Source organism: Tasmannia lanceolata, unplaced genomic scaffold (genome assembly GCF_043159265.1).
Source record: "Tasmannia lanceolata isolate RefF3 unplaced genomic scaffold, GAP_Taslan_0.1 ptg000015l, whole genome shotgun sequence".
NCBI lineage: Eukaryota > Viridiplantae > Streptophyta > Magnoliopsida > Canellales > Winteraceae > Tasmannia > Tasmannia lanceolata.
The window spans coordinates 8,701,221-8,717,913 of NW_027518692.1; the positions used below are offsets into that span (position 1 = coordinate 8,701,221).

The 16,693-nt window shown below is 41.3% G+C and overlaps 1 protein-coding gene across 1 annotated transcript; it reads left to right on the forward strand.

Moving 5' to 3' along the window:
* The first annotated feature begins 11,092 nt into the window (after positions 1–11,092).
* LOC143891697 (uncharacterized) lies at positions 11,093–14,307 on the forward strand. Its single transcript, XM_077396239.1, has 4 exons — positions 11,093–11,510; positions 12,336–13,365; positions 13,437–13,623; positions 13,792–14,307. Exons 1-4 carry the CDS (start codon positions 11,093–11,095, stop codon positions 14,305–14,307), a joined length of 2,151 nt encoding a protein of 716 aa, XP_077252354.1.
* Positions 14,308–16,693: the final 2,386 nt, after the last annotated feature.

Here is a 16,693-nt window from a genome sequence, read left to right on the forward strand (position 1 = left end):
TACGGATTAGCAAAACTTTATCTCCCGAAGAGCGTGAAGAATCAATAAACCTATTTAGAGGGTTCAAAGTAGTTCTGCTTGGTCCTACAAGGATAAACCGATATCGTGCCCTTGTACTGTTCAATGTAACTCTCCCTCAACTTTTGACATCAGGTCAAAAAAGCCAAAATTTCAAAGGAGGAACATCAAATTAGGGCTGTGCATTATTCGGTTAAAACCGAATTAACCGACCGAACCGATCAGTGGGTTAATTCGGTTCGGTTTTGTGGTCCAACGGTTCGGTTTCGGTTTTTGCACCATCAAGATTTCAGTTTTCGGTTTCGGTTTCGGTTTCGGTTTCCAACAAAAATTAAAACGGTTAACCAAAAAACCAAAGTAGTATTTTAGAGTAAAGAAATATACACCCGTTTGTATAACTTTAGAAGGGAAATGATATATTCTTTTTGGGTTTTGCTAACGAGTGTAAGGAGCATTAAAAGGAGCATTAAAGGCTTTCTTTTTTCCTCGTTTTTAGATGCAGCCCCTCTTTCGTCAGGTTCATTAAAATGCCCATCACGTTTTTCAACATCCTATTATTAGGGGGTGGTAAAAGGAGGAGTGCCCATATCAAAAAGGAGGAAAAAGGAGGAAAAAGGAGAGCTTTTAATGCTTCTTAACGAGGGCACTCGTTAGTAAAACCCTTTTTTTTAAGATAAAAAGGGGTGTATTTATCAATAGATAAGGAGAATCATTATTGTACACACTTCTTTATAATTTTTTATTAGATTTTTCTGTAACTTCAGTTTTGAAAAAGGGAAATGATATATACCTCAACTACCGGCAACCGCCACCGGCAACCACCACAAACCTACATCCATCCTCCACTTCAGCCCCTTCTCCACCAAATCGAAAGCCACATAAAGAAGGGTTTGATCTATGAAGCCGATTACTGTGAATCTGTGATTTTCTCCACCAAATCGAAACGCACATAATAGCTTGTTTAGCTTTGCTCTCAGGTTTTTCGCTCCCCCTCTATATTTGTATGTTATACCCTTTTTCTGGTGGATTTAGAGAATGGCTCAGGTGGATTTATACCTTTTTCCCTTCATTTTTGCAGTAATGGAAAATCTGATTCACTTTCCTTTTCTCCTTTCATCTACTTTGTTCATTGTGGGGGCCTGGGGGCATGTTTGGCAACCATGAATAAATATTTCATGGAATATTAGTGCAGCTCTTTTTTCACTGTTTGTTATTCGGTTCTAATCGAACTAACCGAACAACCGAAATCATTTTTCAGTTTCGGTTCGGTTCGGTTATCATAAAATTCGGTTGCGGTTTTGGTTTTATTAATTAGGTAACCGAAATTTTTCGGTTCAGTTAATTTTGCTTAAATCGGTTCGGTTAAAACCGAATGAACACCCCTACATCAAATACCAAGTGAAGATAGTAAAAAGATTGAGAAAAAAACTTTCGGACAACAAAGTCACAATCAAAGAACATGATTCCCATAAGAATACTTGGGTCGTGCATTCCGATGGAATTTTAAATAAAAACATTCAAGGAGTAGGGACATTCCTGACATCCAATAAAAGAAAAAGAGAAAAAAAAAAGAATGAGCAAAAAAAAAAGAATATAGAATCCAGAGCAAAAAAGGAGAAGGGAACATACCCCTACGTCAACTCTTTAGAAATATCTGAATCCCAAGAAGTAGAGTCAGTCCCAAATCATCTTTAGCATTCAAAGAAGACCCTGAGTCTTAGAATACCGAGCATCAATTCAAGATCTCAGAGACAAGAGAGAATTCTTTCAGACAAGCTTGCGTAGTACAGATGAAGTCTTGACAGGAAAGGCCGCCAGACTCCTCAAAAAAAAAAGCAGGAAAGATTCAAAGCTATTGAACTTCAATCATTTGAGAAAATCTCATGCCAGAACACCAGAAAGCCATCCTTGGCCGTTTGAACTTTCAAAACAAAAAATTTCAAGTTTGAAAAATCCTTTTGCAAACACCTTTGAGCCTCAACAAAATCAAACATTCTTTTCAAGCGCCCACAAACCAGGGGCATTTTAACTCTGAACTACGAAAACCTGATCCCCAGTTCTTCAGGGTACGTAGGCAACCTGGTCTTCCAGGTTCGGTCAACCTTTGAGTTAAAAGCTAAATCATTCTTTTCCAAACCCCAAGTGAACTACGCGGACATGATCCTCCATTTTTGAGGTACGTAAGCAATCTGGTTAGACCAAATTCGGTCGAAATCATTTGAACCAAAGAAATATCCAACCCTTTTGAACCCACGCCCACCTAGAAAGTCCTTCTAGTGAACAAGGAAAGGTTCGAGGCAAAAGCAGAAAGAAAAGAGAAAAACGATGGAGTCTGAAGACCCGCTAGGCTGAAAACCCGAAAGGGCGGCCTAGGCAAAAGTTAGGGTCATTCACCCGCTAAGTTGACAACCAAAAAGTCGGCTTAGGCAAAAGTCAGGGTACTCAAGCCCGCTGGACCGAAAACCCGAAAGGGCGATCCAGGCAAAAGATAGGTCAAGTGGTCCGCCGGATTGAAAACCTGGAAAGGCAATCTGGTCAATGGCAGTGACTTCTCACAAGGAGCGAATCAATGAGGTGAAGAAAGAACCTTCAACCGGAGCAAAATCTCAGAGTCCAAGGAGTGCCAGCAAGCTTATTTTGACGCTCCTCTAAACTAGGGCATTGAAACCGAGCAATCTGAAAGGGATAATAACCATGAAGGAAATACCGAAGGAGGAGAGTAGTGTCCCTTGACACGGTATTCGAAATACTCTTAGAGTGGCTAGGCCATACCCTAAAACATATAACACATAAGATCCAAGAGTGAGTAAAAAAAATGAGTCGAGTCTCTAGAGTAATAGTTTTCTTGGATTGAGTCATTTGAAATTCGTTTCTCCTATTTATTTGTTGTCATTTCCCTTTGAAATCGAAGTCGCTGGCGTTGGAAGAATGGCAGCATGCCCTAAAAAAAATTTTCAGAGTAACTCTTGGTTTAGGTATCAGAAGGGGCAAGAGTCATCTTATTCAAACCTACCAAAGACCTTAAGCCTCCAGAAGTGAGCAATGCAAGAAAGAGATTCTTAGACTTAGCCGTCACGGTGATAGTCCTGCTCTCTCCATCCGAAAAAAAAAAAAACCTATGCAACCTTAAGCATTCATGAAACCAAGCATCTTTTCTTCAACTTTCATTGTTCTTTCCTTGAGACTCTAGTCATGGAAGTATGAAATAACTAGGGGCATCTTTTATGACTTGGCAAATCACGCCAAGTCATAAAAGCTGTCAAATCCACAAGGACAATCAGAATAAACCAATGTCTCCAGCAAGTTGAGATGAGAGAAGCTCGAGCACATCTCGAGTCAAACCTCCAAATTCCCCAGCTGAGCCTACTCTACAACAGAGTCAACTCATCAGCAAAATCAGTCCCCAGTGGAGTCTAGAATCTACTTCCCTCAAAGTATGCTGTCAACTGCTCAAAGTATTCTACTCCCAGCAGAATCCAATTCTTTCAAAAGGGGGTTAATATCCAAAATCCCAGCAAATCATGTGAGTCAAGTCCTCAGCAAGGAACTCACACTCCCATTTTCTCGGCAAGAGACAAAGCAATTCTCAAAGGGATCAACCTGAATCAATCGATCAATCCAAATCAATCAATCCAGCAAGCATATAAAAAAAAGGGGTTCCCGCTTCTTTGGAGAGACAAAGCAATCTCCAAAGAAATCAATCCTAAGCAATCAATTCAAATCAATCAATCAATCAAAAGCATGAGAGTATCTTTCATAAGAATTTTACTCTTCAAACAAATCTCCCTTGCTTGTTACTGCGTGAGGGTTCTGCATAACAAAGCTTTTCCTTTTGATTAGTGCGTGAGGGTCCGCCTAATTAAAATTTTCCTTTTGTTACTGTGTGAGGGTTCCACATAACAAAAATTTTTCTGCTTGTTACTGCGTGAGGGTTCCACATAACTAAGCTTTCCATTTTGTTACTGTGTGAGGGTTCCACATAACAAAATTTTCCTTGCTTGTTATTGCGCGAGGGTTCCGCATAACAAAGCTTTTCCTTTTGATTAGTGCGTGAGGGTCCGCCTAATTAAAATTTTCCTTTTGTTACTGTGTGAGGGTTCCACATAACAAATTTTCATTTCTTGTTATTGCGTGAGGGTTCCGCATAACAAAGCTTTCCCTTTTGATTAGTGCGTGAGGGTTCCGCCTAATTAAAATCCCCCCCTTTTGTTACTGTGTGAGGGTTCCACATAACAAAATTTTCCTTGCTTGTTATTGCGTGAGGGTTCCGTATAACAAAGCTTTTCCTTTTGATTAATGCATGAGGGTCTACCTAATTAAAATTTCCCCTTTTGTTACTATGTGAGGGTTTCGCATAACAAATTTTCATTGCTTGTTATTGCGTGAGGGTTCCGCATAACAAAGCTTTCCCTTTTGATTAGTGCATGAGGGTTCCGCCTAATTAAAATTTCCCCTTTTGTTACTGTGTGAGGGTCCACATAACAAATTTTCCTTATTACTGCGTGAGGGTTCCGCATAACAAAGCTTTTCCTTTTGATTAGTGCGCGAGGGTTCCGCCTAATTAAAATTCCCCCTTTTGTTATTGTGTGAAGGTTCCACATAACAAATATTCTTTGCTTGTTAATGCATGAATGTTCAGCATAACAAAGCTTTCATGTGGTTAGCGTGTGAAGGTTCTACCTAACCAAATCTCCCGTTAGTGCGCGAAGGTCCCGCCTAACTAAAAATTCTATTTTCAAGGCGTGAAGGTTCCGCCTGATTATCCCAGCCTCATTTTCAGCGCGTGTGGGTTCCACCTGATTGTTCAAAGTCCAAATTGCCATTTAATAAAAAATCCAATCCCTTCTGTATCTTTTCATTTGAAATTTCGGACCAATCAAAATGTGTTGTCTCTTCAGCTTTGGCATTCGTGCGACAAGCGCCCTCTGTCAAAGAGGGGCATCTGTAGACACCCCATTTTGACCAGACACTTTTTCCCAAAATCGAATAAAATCCCAATCCTGAAATTCCCGAAACCAAATCCAAACGCGAGAAAAGTCCAAAATTTTATCCAATTCATCTTATCCTTCAGTGGATATAAATCTCCCGAAAAATGGTTACTGCTCTAAGGAATACCCCTGCAAATTTTCAGAAAAATCGAACAAATTTGAAGAAAAAGACAAGACAAGTTTGTCCAATTATCAATTGCGCTAAGCAAAAGAGGGGTCAATTATTGAAGCGGGGGTGTGCCACTACCAATACCCGTGTACGAGCAAATAAAGTAGACAAAAAGCAAGTGGGGTGTGCAAATATCAAGGCAAGGGTGTGCTAATATCAGCACACCCTTTTCTTATAAGAGGCCCATCGACTAGGGTTTTAGGGGAGCCCCCATTTTCTAAAAAAAAAAGGGAGAGCCTCATTTTTGGGCAGCTGCAAGAAAAGAGAGGGACTAGCAGAGAAGGGTCTTCAACTCCGTCGGCTACCATTTTCGCCGGCCAACTTTCTCCCCCTTGCCACCATCTTCCATAGCCACCACCACCAGGCTACCACCACCAAGCTACCTCCACCAAGCCCTCTTCCTCTTCCACCCTTCTTCTACCACCACCTCCAAAACCCAAACCCATTTCCACCATTGAACCACCATCAATAGCCACCTCCACCATCTCCTTTGTTCACAAACCCATTTCATTTCCCCCATTTCACAAACCCACCATCACAGCAGCCATTAAAATCCCCTCCATCAGCCCCTGCCGCCATCAAATCCGGTAAACCCACTATTTCCACCGGCCACTTAACCTTCTCCACCTACTCCTCGCAGCCCCTACCTCCACCATTTTCAACACCAAAACCCATTTCATTCACCTCAACCCCCATTGATTCCGGCGATTTTGCCGGAATCCGACCAACCTTACTAGTAGCCACCATCACCACCACCCAACCCCTTTTTAAATCCACCATCGCAGACCCTAGAATCACCCTCTCATCTTGTTCTAAACCCCATCTCAACACCATCGCCTCCACCCAAAATCCGGCCAAGCCCAAGCCCATCCCCATCGAACCACCACCTTCTTCCCCTTCCCAACCCTATAGCAGCTATCTTCTCCTTCCCAATCTACTAGCAGCCCTCATCTCCATTCCAGCACCGTACAGCACTATAGCTTCCATTTTGACCCATAACAGCCCCGCCCTCCTCCACCTCTATTGAACTGCGAGCGCCCTCTCCTCTATTTTCCTCCATTAACAAAGAGACCACCCTTCTCTTTTCTTCTTTCCCCAACACACCGTCTTCTCCTCTTTCCTCAGGCCAGTAGCACACCCATTTCCCATCATATTTCTTGGCCATTTTCCCATCAGATTTCAGGTCATTTTTGTCCTCATTTTCTGTCAGATTTCGGGTCATTTCCATCCATTTCATCTACTTCGGGTCAGCCATAGAGGTCTCCATTTATCGGACGACACGCAATCGGCATACACACGAAGCGCAGAGGCGTTGGCAAAGAGGGATCAAGCACAATCGCCACCGACCAAATCAAGCAGATTCTCAGATTCCGACCACCATCAATTGCCGGGTACCCACAGCTCGGTTCTCCAAAAAGAAGTAGTAGTCAAACCCAAGCCTCGTTGCCGCGATTTTGGAACATCGAATCCAGCAAGGAAGCATTTGCCCATTGCAGATCTTAGGCAAGGATACTATAGTTTTATGCATTACAGTTATGGGTGTACTGTTGTAAAAAAAGGAGAAGAAAAGATAGTGTGTTTCACATTTCAAGGGTATTCATGTTCCTGGTTTGTAACTTGTCGAGGTCTTTCGGAGTCTGTTAAAATCCTCGGGTAAATCCTTAACTCCACCACCCCTACACCTCCCCTTTTTCTGTCTTTTTCAACCCAATTTCCATCGAACCATTTCTTCAAACCCATATCATTTGTCTTCCCAGCCACCATTAAAAACTACCTCTAACAGATCCATCTAACCCATCTCCTTAAGAATTGGTTTGGGAATTGAAGAATTGGTTTAAATTTCAAGGGTTGATGAGTTACAGAGAAGAAAGAAGAAGGAGGAGATCAATTAAGAGCTTCTAATTTTTCTTGGAGGAGGAAGAGCTGATCCAATCCGCAAGGGTAGCATCGAGATTAGAGATCCAAAGCTAATCTATTTCACCCAAGACTCAAGTAATCTCTTCCTTTCTCTTTAATTCAAATCTAATAGGTGAATCATATTGTTTAGAGTGATGTAGGTCTACAATTTTGGTTTGGTTATTGTGGATGGCTGAGATCGCTTAATCTGTTAGATTTCTTCGTATAGTTTAATTGTAGGAGTTAAAAGGGGTTGGATCTCAATTGGTTCAAATTCTTAAAATCCAATTGTGTATAAAAAAGAAGCCTCGTTCCTTGACACTGTCTCTGAGCTATACATCAACATAGCCATGTCTAATGATTCCATAGAGTCTTTCCTATTTTGATTAATTCTATGGAGTTTCCTTTGTATCCTTACCCCTTTACCCTCCTTGTCCTCCTCCTTATACTAGGATTTCTCATAGGGGTTTAGGGATTTCTCTTTCTTTAGGACCTTTGTTTCTTATAGGATTCAGGGGTTCTACCTTGTGTTATTTCGGGACTACTCTCCTTATGTTTCTAGGGATCCTACTCGAGCTTCGGGATCCTTTCGACTATAGGGACATTTTCTTGGGTTTCTTTTTCATTCAGAGTCATTCTCCTTATGTTCCTCGGGATCATTTTCGAGCTTCAGGATTCCCTCGATTACAGGAACACTCTCGTCGGGTTTAGGCGATGACGGACGGCAACCTCTTGAGCCAAAACCCCCTTTCGATCAAAAGGGATAAAAATACATAAAAATCAAATAACAAAAATCCAAAAAACACTCAAAGCGTATTTCGAAATGCTGTTTCGAACTACGTTGGCTTGATCCCTTTCCACAGGGTACGTAGGCAGCTTGGGATTTTCGTCCCAAGTTCAGTCAAACTTTTCATTAAAATCATTTAAACCCTTCAAAAAATCATTCAAACATTTTCTAAAAAATCTTTCAAACCTTTCACACCAAAAATCAAAATGGGCAAGGATGAATGATTACCAGGTCACTCAGAGCCTTCCTTTCATTTCATTTCCGATTTTGATCGTGGTTTTCCGGTTTTATCGGTTTTCTGACGTTTTATCGGGTTTTGGGACGGGCGACTACGTAGAGTGGCCCCTTCACAGGGATTGTCCTCGCTGAGGCCAACGATAGGCTATGACGATCGTGAGACTTATCCGATCTTTAGCGGATCAGGATCGCTGAGCTTGATTCATTAGAATCGCTCCCTGAGCCTATCGCGCGCTCCCTTTTCTTTTCCCTGGCATTCTTGGTCCTCATGTACCATTGATTTTTCGATTCATTTCTTTCCCTGTATCTTTTAGCTCATTGTGTGTTTATCTTTGACTTCTTATGTGCTACTGTTAGCTTGCTTACTTTCCTAGCATGAGATTGATTATTATTTTCTTAACATTATCTCTTACACAGGCTCGCATGCTAGTGTGTTTATTCTATTGCTTTGGTAGTTTACTGATGTGCTTATCTGTCCTCTCACCTGCTTAGTTGTAGCATTTATTCATCTTATCTTGATTATCTGCTTAGCTGTAGCTGTGCGTGCGAATGTTACTGCTTTCCTAGATGTGATGGGTTAGGATTAGATGAGGTGAGTTAGGATTTGGATGTTTATTTTCTTTTGCCCATCCCCGGGTCATGCATGCTTAGATAGACGTTTTCTCGGGGATACTCGTTCCCAATTCACATGATTTTAGGCCAAAACTCTTCAAAATTAATTAAAATTGGCATAAGAGACCAGGTGCTTGCACTTGGGCGAATTGGGGGTGCTTAACACCTTCCCCATTCGTCATCAGGCACAGACTTTTGTATCTCTGGTTATCCGTTGTAACCGAGTATTTCATAGGATCCAGGGCCTACTTCCTTAGATGGCGACTCTTCTTTGTTATAAGTACATCTTGGTTCCAGGCTAGTCCTTGAATTGAGAGGTATCTCATTTATATCGCCACCCATGCTGTGAGTGGCACCATTTCGAGAGTTCCTTGGTAGAGCTCTCCTTCACATTGTGGAGATCTTAGAGGATCAGCGTGGGATCTCGTGTCCCTTGCCATTCGTCCTCGGGCTCGGGGTCCACAGTATCCTTCCCGTATAATTAATTGTCAAGTTTATTCTTATTATTTACTTAAAGGTTATCTTCCTTCCCTTATCATCTCGTTCTATCTGAGTGTCAGGTCTGATCATGGCGAACAATTTATTAGACAAGTGGATAGCTGAGACTATTAAATCTTTTTCGCTGAGGTGTGAAGAAATGAGTGTGGCTGAGCATTTCATCTGTTCATTTATCCATCTGAATAGTCACGGTATAAATTTGAAGTTTCTTCAAGCAGCTACTGGATGTTGGGATCCTGTCTTCCATGTCTTTCGATTTGGGTCTTTTGAACTCTGTCCTATATTTGAAGATTGGTGTGCCCTGTTAGAGCTTCCTCCTGAGGGACTTTGGATCCGACCTTCAAGCATAGACTTCCCTCATGATCTTTTTTGCAAACTTTTTGAAAACAAGATCGTGAAAACTCTACCATGCTTAACCGAGAAAATGTGCAATTTCAAGCCCTCATTGAACTGTTTTCTAAAAACGTCGATCCTACTGACTCCCGTTTTCAGGAATGTCGACGTAATGCCTTAGTCTTTGCTGTCTTTGCACGTCATGTCCTTCGTAGAGACTCTAGTGCAGCTCCTTTCACCTTGTTGACGATAGTAGATCAGATAAATGAGGGGAGGAATTCTATCCCTACAATGCTAGACGAAACCTTTTATGGCTTAGACTTTATTACTAGTAAAAAGGTACAGGATAATTTTTTCGGATGTGCTAAGCTATTATATGTGTGGCTATGTGAGAAACTCACTATCCTTCAGCCACAAAACCGCATTGAGTACACCCTTAAGAGTTTTCATTCTTGGAAAACAAAGATTAAGCAACCTCAGCTTAATGAATGGCACCATTGGTTGCAAAACATAGGGAAAAACCAATTTCGTTGGGTGAGTCAATCCTGTCCACAAATTATCACCAGCACTTATCCATACTCATTTGTCTATCTTATGGGTTTAGAAAAATCATCTTTCTATGCACCTTTGTGTTTCCCATGTCAGATTACTAGAATCTTGTGTCCTCCTAAGGTTATCACACCACCTAGTTGTGAAGACCTTACTTCTGATCTCATTGCATCCATAGTAGCTGCTTGGAGAGACAAAATCACGGAGAGGAGATCTGTTTTCATGTCTACGCTTCGAAAGGGAGGAATTGGTGAACCATGAGGATCTTCGGCTCGAGATTGTCATTTCTTTATTGTCTTCATTTATTTTACTTGAATATAATCAGAGTCAAAGATTGTAAATCTGATTTCATTATAGATGAAAATTTAAAGAAAGGAATTTTACTTGATTCATGTTATAGATAGCCAGCGATTCATAGTTTCATCATTCTATATGTAACCAATCGCTGGCGTTGTAACCTATCAATATAGTCAATACAAAGGATGTTTGTTTTCTTTTCTCTCTATTGGTGCAAACTATCTTATTTCATTTGTCAATCATTTAATCTAGTTTGTTAACTTCCAATCAGGATTCTGAAAGATAGCAGCCATCGCTCCGAAAAAGGACTCACAAGCTAAGCCCGCCTGGTCTAGACCTACTTCAGTGTCTAGACTCGTTCGTCACTTTGACTCCCCCGTGTCATCCACAGTACCTTTACCATCTACACCAGAGTCTTCAAGTTCCTTTGAAGTAAACCAAATGGCCGACCCAACTGACCTTCTGTTGAGTATGCAAGAAATAATGAAGAATCTCACTCGGGACATGGCCGGAATGAAAGAGGAGATGGCAAACATGAAGACTCAGATAAGTGATAAGGACTCTGCATATAGAAGTCCCATACTTCCACCTCCTCATGTTCCAGCTCCGGAGTTGAATAGGCCTGCTATCTCACCTTTTGAAGTTGATCTAGATGATGACCAATATGCTGCATAATATTGTGCTCCAAGAGTTGACAGAGAGAAAGAGATGTATGAGAAATTTGAAAAGGAAATGTCTGAGAAATTTGTCAAGATGGCTCAAGAGATGGAGCAGATGAAAGTCCAAGGGCCCAAGAAGTTCGATGTCTCTGAGTTGATAATGTCTTTGACAGTCTCTTTGCCTCCAAACTTTAAAGCTCCTGATTATGATAAATATGACGGAACCGGATGTCCGCGCAATCATATGAGATGGTTTATCATTCTTTCACAACAGTATGGTTTGAGCCGTGAACAGATGGCCCAGTTGTTCCCAATCTCACTGATAGGAATTGCAAAGAAGTGGTTCTTAAGGCTGAAGCCAAAAGAGGTGAGAACCCTGGAAGACATTTCTGAGAAACTGATAGAGCAGTTCTCGATGGAAGAAGGTATTGAGGTCACGAAGAGGGACCTAAAACAGCTGAAGCAAGGTCCTCAAGAAACCTACACTAGGGGTGTAAACGGATCAAATTCGGAGCGGATATGGCTATATCCGAATTCGATTATAGTATACACTATCTGAATTCGGATTCGGATTCGACGGATATTTAATATCTATTACCGAATTCGTATCCGCCGGATATTGTTCGAATTCGGATATTATCCGTATCCGTTTATTCGGTAAATTCAGACATTTTACTGCGACACTTTATCTTTTTTCTCCTTCTTACTCGAATGAATTTTCCAAACCCTAAAACTAGACCTCTACATTCTCTTCACAAAATTAACTCTGAAACCCTAAAATATATGAGATCCTCTTCTTCCTTTTAAAACAAAGGCAGAGAGAGAGAGGGAGGCGGTGGGGGTGGATGATGGTGTTGGTAGTGGTTTTTGGGTTTTTCCTTCTTTTTTTTGTATATGATGGAATGGGTTTGGGCCATTTTTGTTTTTGGTTTTTTTTCTAAAATGAAAATTCACTTTTCTTTTAGAAACAAAAGATAGTGTGTCATTACTAAAAATAAATATTAATGATATTATTAATAATAAATAAAAAGGATTTACTTCTCGGATTCGGATGTTAAACGGATCGGATATACCATTTACCAGATTCGCATCCGCTAAGAGCCGGATATCTCATAAACGGATTCAGATAATATCCGCTTGAGACGGATTCAGATAATATTCGCTTTAAACGGATTCAAATGCGGACGGTAATCGAATTTCTGAATATCCATTTACACCCCTAACCTTCACCTACTTTATCAGACGTTGGAGACGCAAGTCTGCTCAGCTAAGCCAGAGAATGTCTGAATCAGAGCAGATAAAACTAGTTCTAAAGAGTTTGACTCCTCAATATTTTCATTTCTTGGCACCTCAGCCTTATCCGAGCTTTGACCACTTGATCAAGAAGGGTACTCAGACAGAGGATGCCATAGCAAAGGGTTTGAGAGCCAAAGTTTCTTCTGAAATTCGTGAAGGGAAAAGGCCTATGGTCCAGCCTAAGGAGGTTCACGCTGTCAGTTACACCAGGCCTGCGGCAAGGATTACTGCAGAAGCTGCAAGGGCACCAAGAAGAAATTCTTTCGACAGAAAGTTTGATCCCCTTCCATATCCTATTCAGATGATACTCAAGAGGTTGATAAAAGACAGAAAGATCTGGCTCCCGGATATTAAACCTCCCCCTCATCCCTTACCCGCATTCTGGAAGATGGATCAGTATTGTGAATATCACAGAGGTCCGGGGCACCTGACTGAAAACTGTTTGGCCTTGAAACATGCAATCCAGAATATGATTGACAAGGATGAACTGGCAGTTGAGAGACCAAATGTTACTCAAAACCCACTTCCTAACCATCATGCTATGCCTCCTCCTACTACCAATGCCATATTCACTAATGAATCTTTGCTTGATTCGTCAACCCTCATTTGTGCCATTACCACAAAAAAAACCTATGTCATGAAGTTTGACGAAGAAGAGCTTAAAGCAGTAGAAAAGAAGGAGCGTTATGTAATTTCTTTTGATGACGATGAACTTGCTGAATCGTCTTCATCTCAGTCTTGCGTGTTTCAGACTGATAATGCAGGGAGGGCAAAGAAAGCTCCGTATGTCCTAAGGGCAGTTGATTTTGAAGAAGAAAAAGGCAGTAAAGCACCGTATGTTTTCTGTATGGAAGATAATAAGCTGTTGTTATTAGATGACCAGTGTGACGAGATGCGTCACATGACCTGCGGTGGATGTGTATTCAAACCTCAGGAATTGTGTGTAGAAAATCCTGCAGAAGTTGCAAGAAATGCAGAAAATTCGAGGCAGAATAAGGTCAGCGCAGATGAAGAAGAAGAGAGCTTGTTGAAACAGCTGAAAAAGACTCAGGCTAAAATCTCAGTATGGGGTTTACTCATGGTCTCACCAAACACAGAAAATTAGTCCTTCGAGAGCTTAACTCAGCACAAGTTTCAGTTGACACTACTCCTGATGAGTTGGTGAGCTCGGCCGCCATGAGAAAAGTGTCTAAGACCTTATCTTTCACAGATGAAGATCTGCCTCCTGAGGGCCGAGACCACACCAAATCTCTCAAAATCACTGTCATTTGCAATAAAAAGAAGGTACCATAGGTGTTGGTTGACAATGGCTCTGCTTTAAATGTCTGTCCATTGAGTACTGCATCAACCCTTGGGTTAGGTCCTGAGGACTTTATCCCATCTGAACAAGGTATTCTTGCTTATGATGGTACTCGTAGGGATGTAATTGGAACTCTAGTCACTGAGATATAGATCGGAGGAGAAGACTTCAAAATAGAGTTCCAGGTTTCAGATATTAAAGCCTCATTTCTGTTGTTACTTGGCCGTCCTTGGTTGCAAAAGTTCGGGGTTGTTCCATCCTCTCTTCATAAAAAACTGAAGTTTCTTCAAAAGAATAGAGTGATAACTGTAAAGGGAGATCCAGACCTGGAAATAGGACTGATTACTCAGGATTTGACTGTGGGAAAGGCTGAGGATGTTAGTTTGACTGGATTTTTGCTGGAAGTGACTGCAATCACTTTTGAGGAAGCCATGAATGAGGAAATATGTTTCCTAACCAGCACTAATCCGAATGTCATCAGGATGATTCGCCGGCAAGGGTACATACCAGGTGCTGGATTAGGCAAATATCATCAGGGTCTGACTGAGTTCCCTGAGTTTAAAGCATTTAATGGTTTATTTGGGCTGGGATACAACCCCACAAAGAAAGAAATCAAAGAGATGAAGCAATTGATGTTGAAATGGGCCGAATGTCGCCGATTAATTTGACAATGAATGGCCGGTTCCGAAAAGAGGGTGCAGATTTTCCTTTCTGTGGCTTTGCCGAGACTTGGCTGGATGAGAATACAGGAATGAGGTTGCGAGGGTTTGAAATTTTCTTTGATCTGGAAGTAGAAAATGAGCCGACAGGGGTGCATATCACAAAAGTTGAGTTAGAAGCAGATTGGGCAGAACATATAGAGTCGAGCCTTCTGAATTCACTGTTTCATGAAGAATCCTAGACTATTGATGTGATTGATCAGAATGCCTCAGCTCTGAATCCCACTCACTTAATCACCCTGGCAAAGGAACCGTTGACTAACTGGACCTCTCAGGTCATACCTCAGGTTACTTTTCAGTACAGTCGTGTCCCTTCAGAAGAGTCAGTTGTCCGTAAGTATGTGTCAGTCTCTGAGTCTGATTGGGAGTCTGTTTATTCTAACGATTCTTTTGATTCAGGTACTATAGTGGTCGAGTCTCCTGAGGTTGGTGGCGATTCTTCTTTCAGCGAGATTGAGTCGGATGCTGTTTCTATTTTTGAGACAAATATTCTTTCAGAACATAGTTCAGAGTCAATTGACACAAATGTCAATATATCCGTTGAGTCTATAAATGTGTTTCAAGAGTCTATTGTAAAGCCCGATGTGGGTAATTCATCATTTGATGTACTTGATTCAACATTCAATGAAATAAAGGATTCTTTTTCTATGTACATTCCTATCTCCACTTTTGTTTCTAATGTTTCTGCTTCAGAATCTGATAATCTTAATAATAACAATAAAGACTCCCCCTCTGATGAGGATGCCGACGACACTCCCCCTGAAATCAGACACATGATTCAACAGGAGGAGAGTCGTCGAGCAAAACCACTCAAAGAGGAAATTGAAACTGTGAATATAGGCAATGAAACCTTGATTCAGGAGATTCGAATTGGCAAATTTTTATCTCCTGAAAAAGGCGAGGAATTAATCACCCTACTTAAAGAGTTCAAGGAAGTTTCTGCTTGGTTATACGATGACATGCCAGGATTAAGTGAAGAAATTGTTCAGCATCGCTTACCCTTAATCCCTGGTATTAAGCCAAAGAAACAAAAACTCTGAAAACTCAAAACTGAATGGGAGTTGAAGGTTTATGAGGAAGTAAAGAAACTGTTAGAAGTAAAATTCATTCAAGTAGTGGAATATCCAGAATGGCTTGCGAACATTGCACCGGTGCCCAAAAAGGACGGGAAAGTTTGAATGTGTGTCGATTTTTGAGACTTGAACAAGGCAAGTCCTAAGGATAACTTTCCTCTTCCAAACATTGACCTCCTGGTAGATAATTGTAAACCTCGATCCGAGGACGGCGAGGGAACGGGTCCCCTAACACCCTCTGCATCATCCACGTGTATGGAGAGCTCTACTAAGGAACTCTCAAAATGGATGCCACCCTCATAGCATAGCACGAGTGGGGATAACAAAAGAAAGAGATATGTCTTGATCTGGAGCCAGGGCTCGAAACCGAGACATACTTAAAATAAACTCAGAGTCGCCATCCATGGATATGCCATGGAACCCTAAAATCAAATCCTCTGTGCAATGGATAACCAGAAATATATATGGGTTCGTGCCTAGTTACGAATGGAGATGGTCTGAAGAGCACCCCCAATTCGTCCGAGTGCAAGCACTTGGTCTCTTATGCCATTGTCATTAACTCGAAAGAAGTTTGGGTAAAAATCATGTGAAATGGGAACAATTCTCGGGAGTCGTCTACCTACGCATGCATTTCCTGAGGATAAAGATAATAAGCACACATAAAATAAAATGAAAGATGTGTCACCTAAGCATAGCTAGGTTATGAGTGACATGCCTAACTGGTGTCTAAGTTCTGGTGGACATAAACATGCAAGCTACAGCTAAAAGTATAGGATCAGTACAAGAAAAATAAGAAAACACAACAAAACATACAATAACAACACAACAAATCCTAAGACTCTAAACGATTAGCCCGAGTCCTCGGATGGTCTGGTATTCATCCAAAGAAGCCTACGTATCCCCGCCTCCACGAGAATCAAGGCAACGTAGTTCTTCCCGCCTATTCTAAGCTATGATGCCTAAGACACCTAGACTCGATCTAAAAGACCGGACTAGTTATTAAAGTTTCTTATACGATTATTTAAATTCCAATGAATTGTGGATTTTAGGACACCCTATATGCCCTAACTAAATGCAGATTAGCCCTAAGCTAATGTAGGTGGTTCCTATAACCTATGTGTAACTAGGCTGTGTTTCCTAAGGAAAACAAAAGGTTGACTAACGCATCCTATTCTAGTCATCACTCGGCGATGTGGATCGCCGACTGACCGGACAGAGGCGCTCCTATAACTCTAGGACAGACCCCTAACTTTAAAACAAGC

Excerpts from the sequence above, each read along its gene's own strand:
- LOC143891697 (XM_077396239.1), top strand. The coding sequence starts at position 11,093 with ATGTATGAGAAATTTGAAAAGGAAATGTCTGAGAAATTTGTCAAGATG. Across the intron at positions 13,366-13,436 it reads GATGAAGAAGAAGAGAGCTT|AAAATTAGTCCTTCGAGAGC; the intron begins GTTGAAACAGCT and ends CACCAAACACAG. Across the intron at positions 13,624-13,791 it reads TCATTTGCAATAAAAAGAAG|ATCGGAGGAGAAGACTTCAA; the intron begins GTACCATAGGTG and ends ACTGAGATATAG.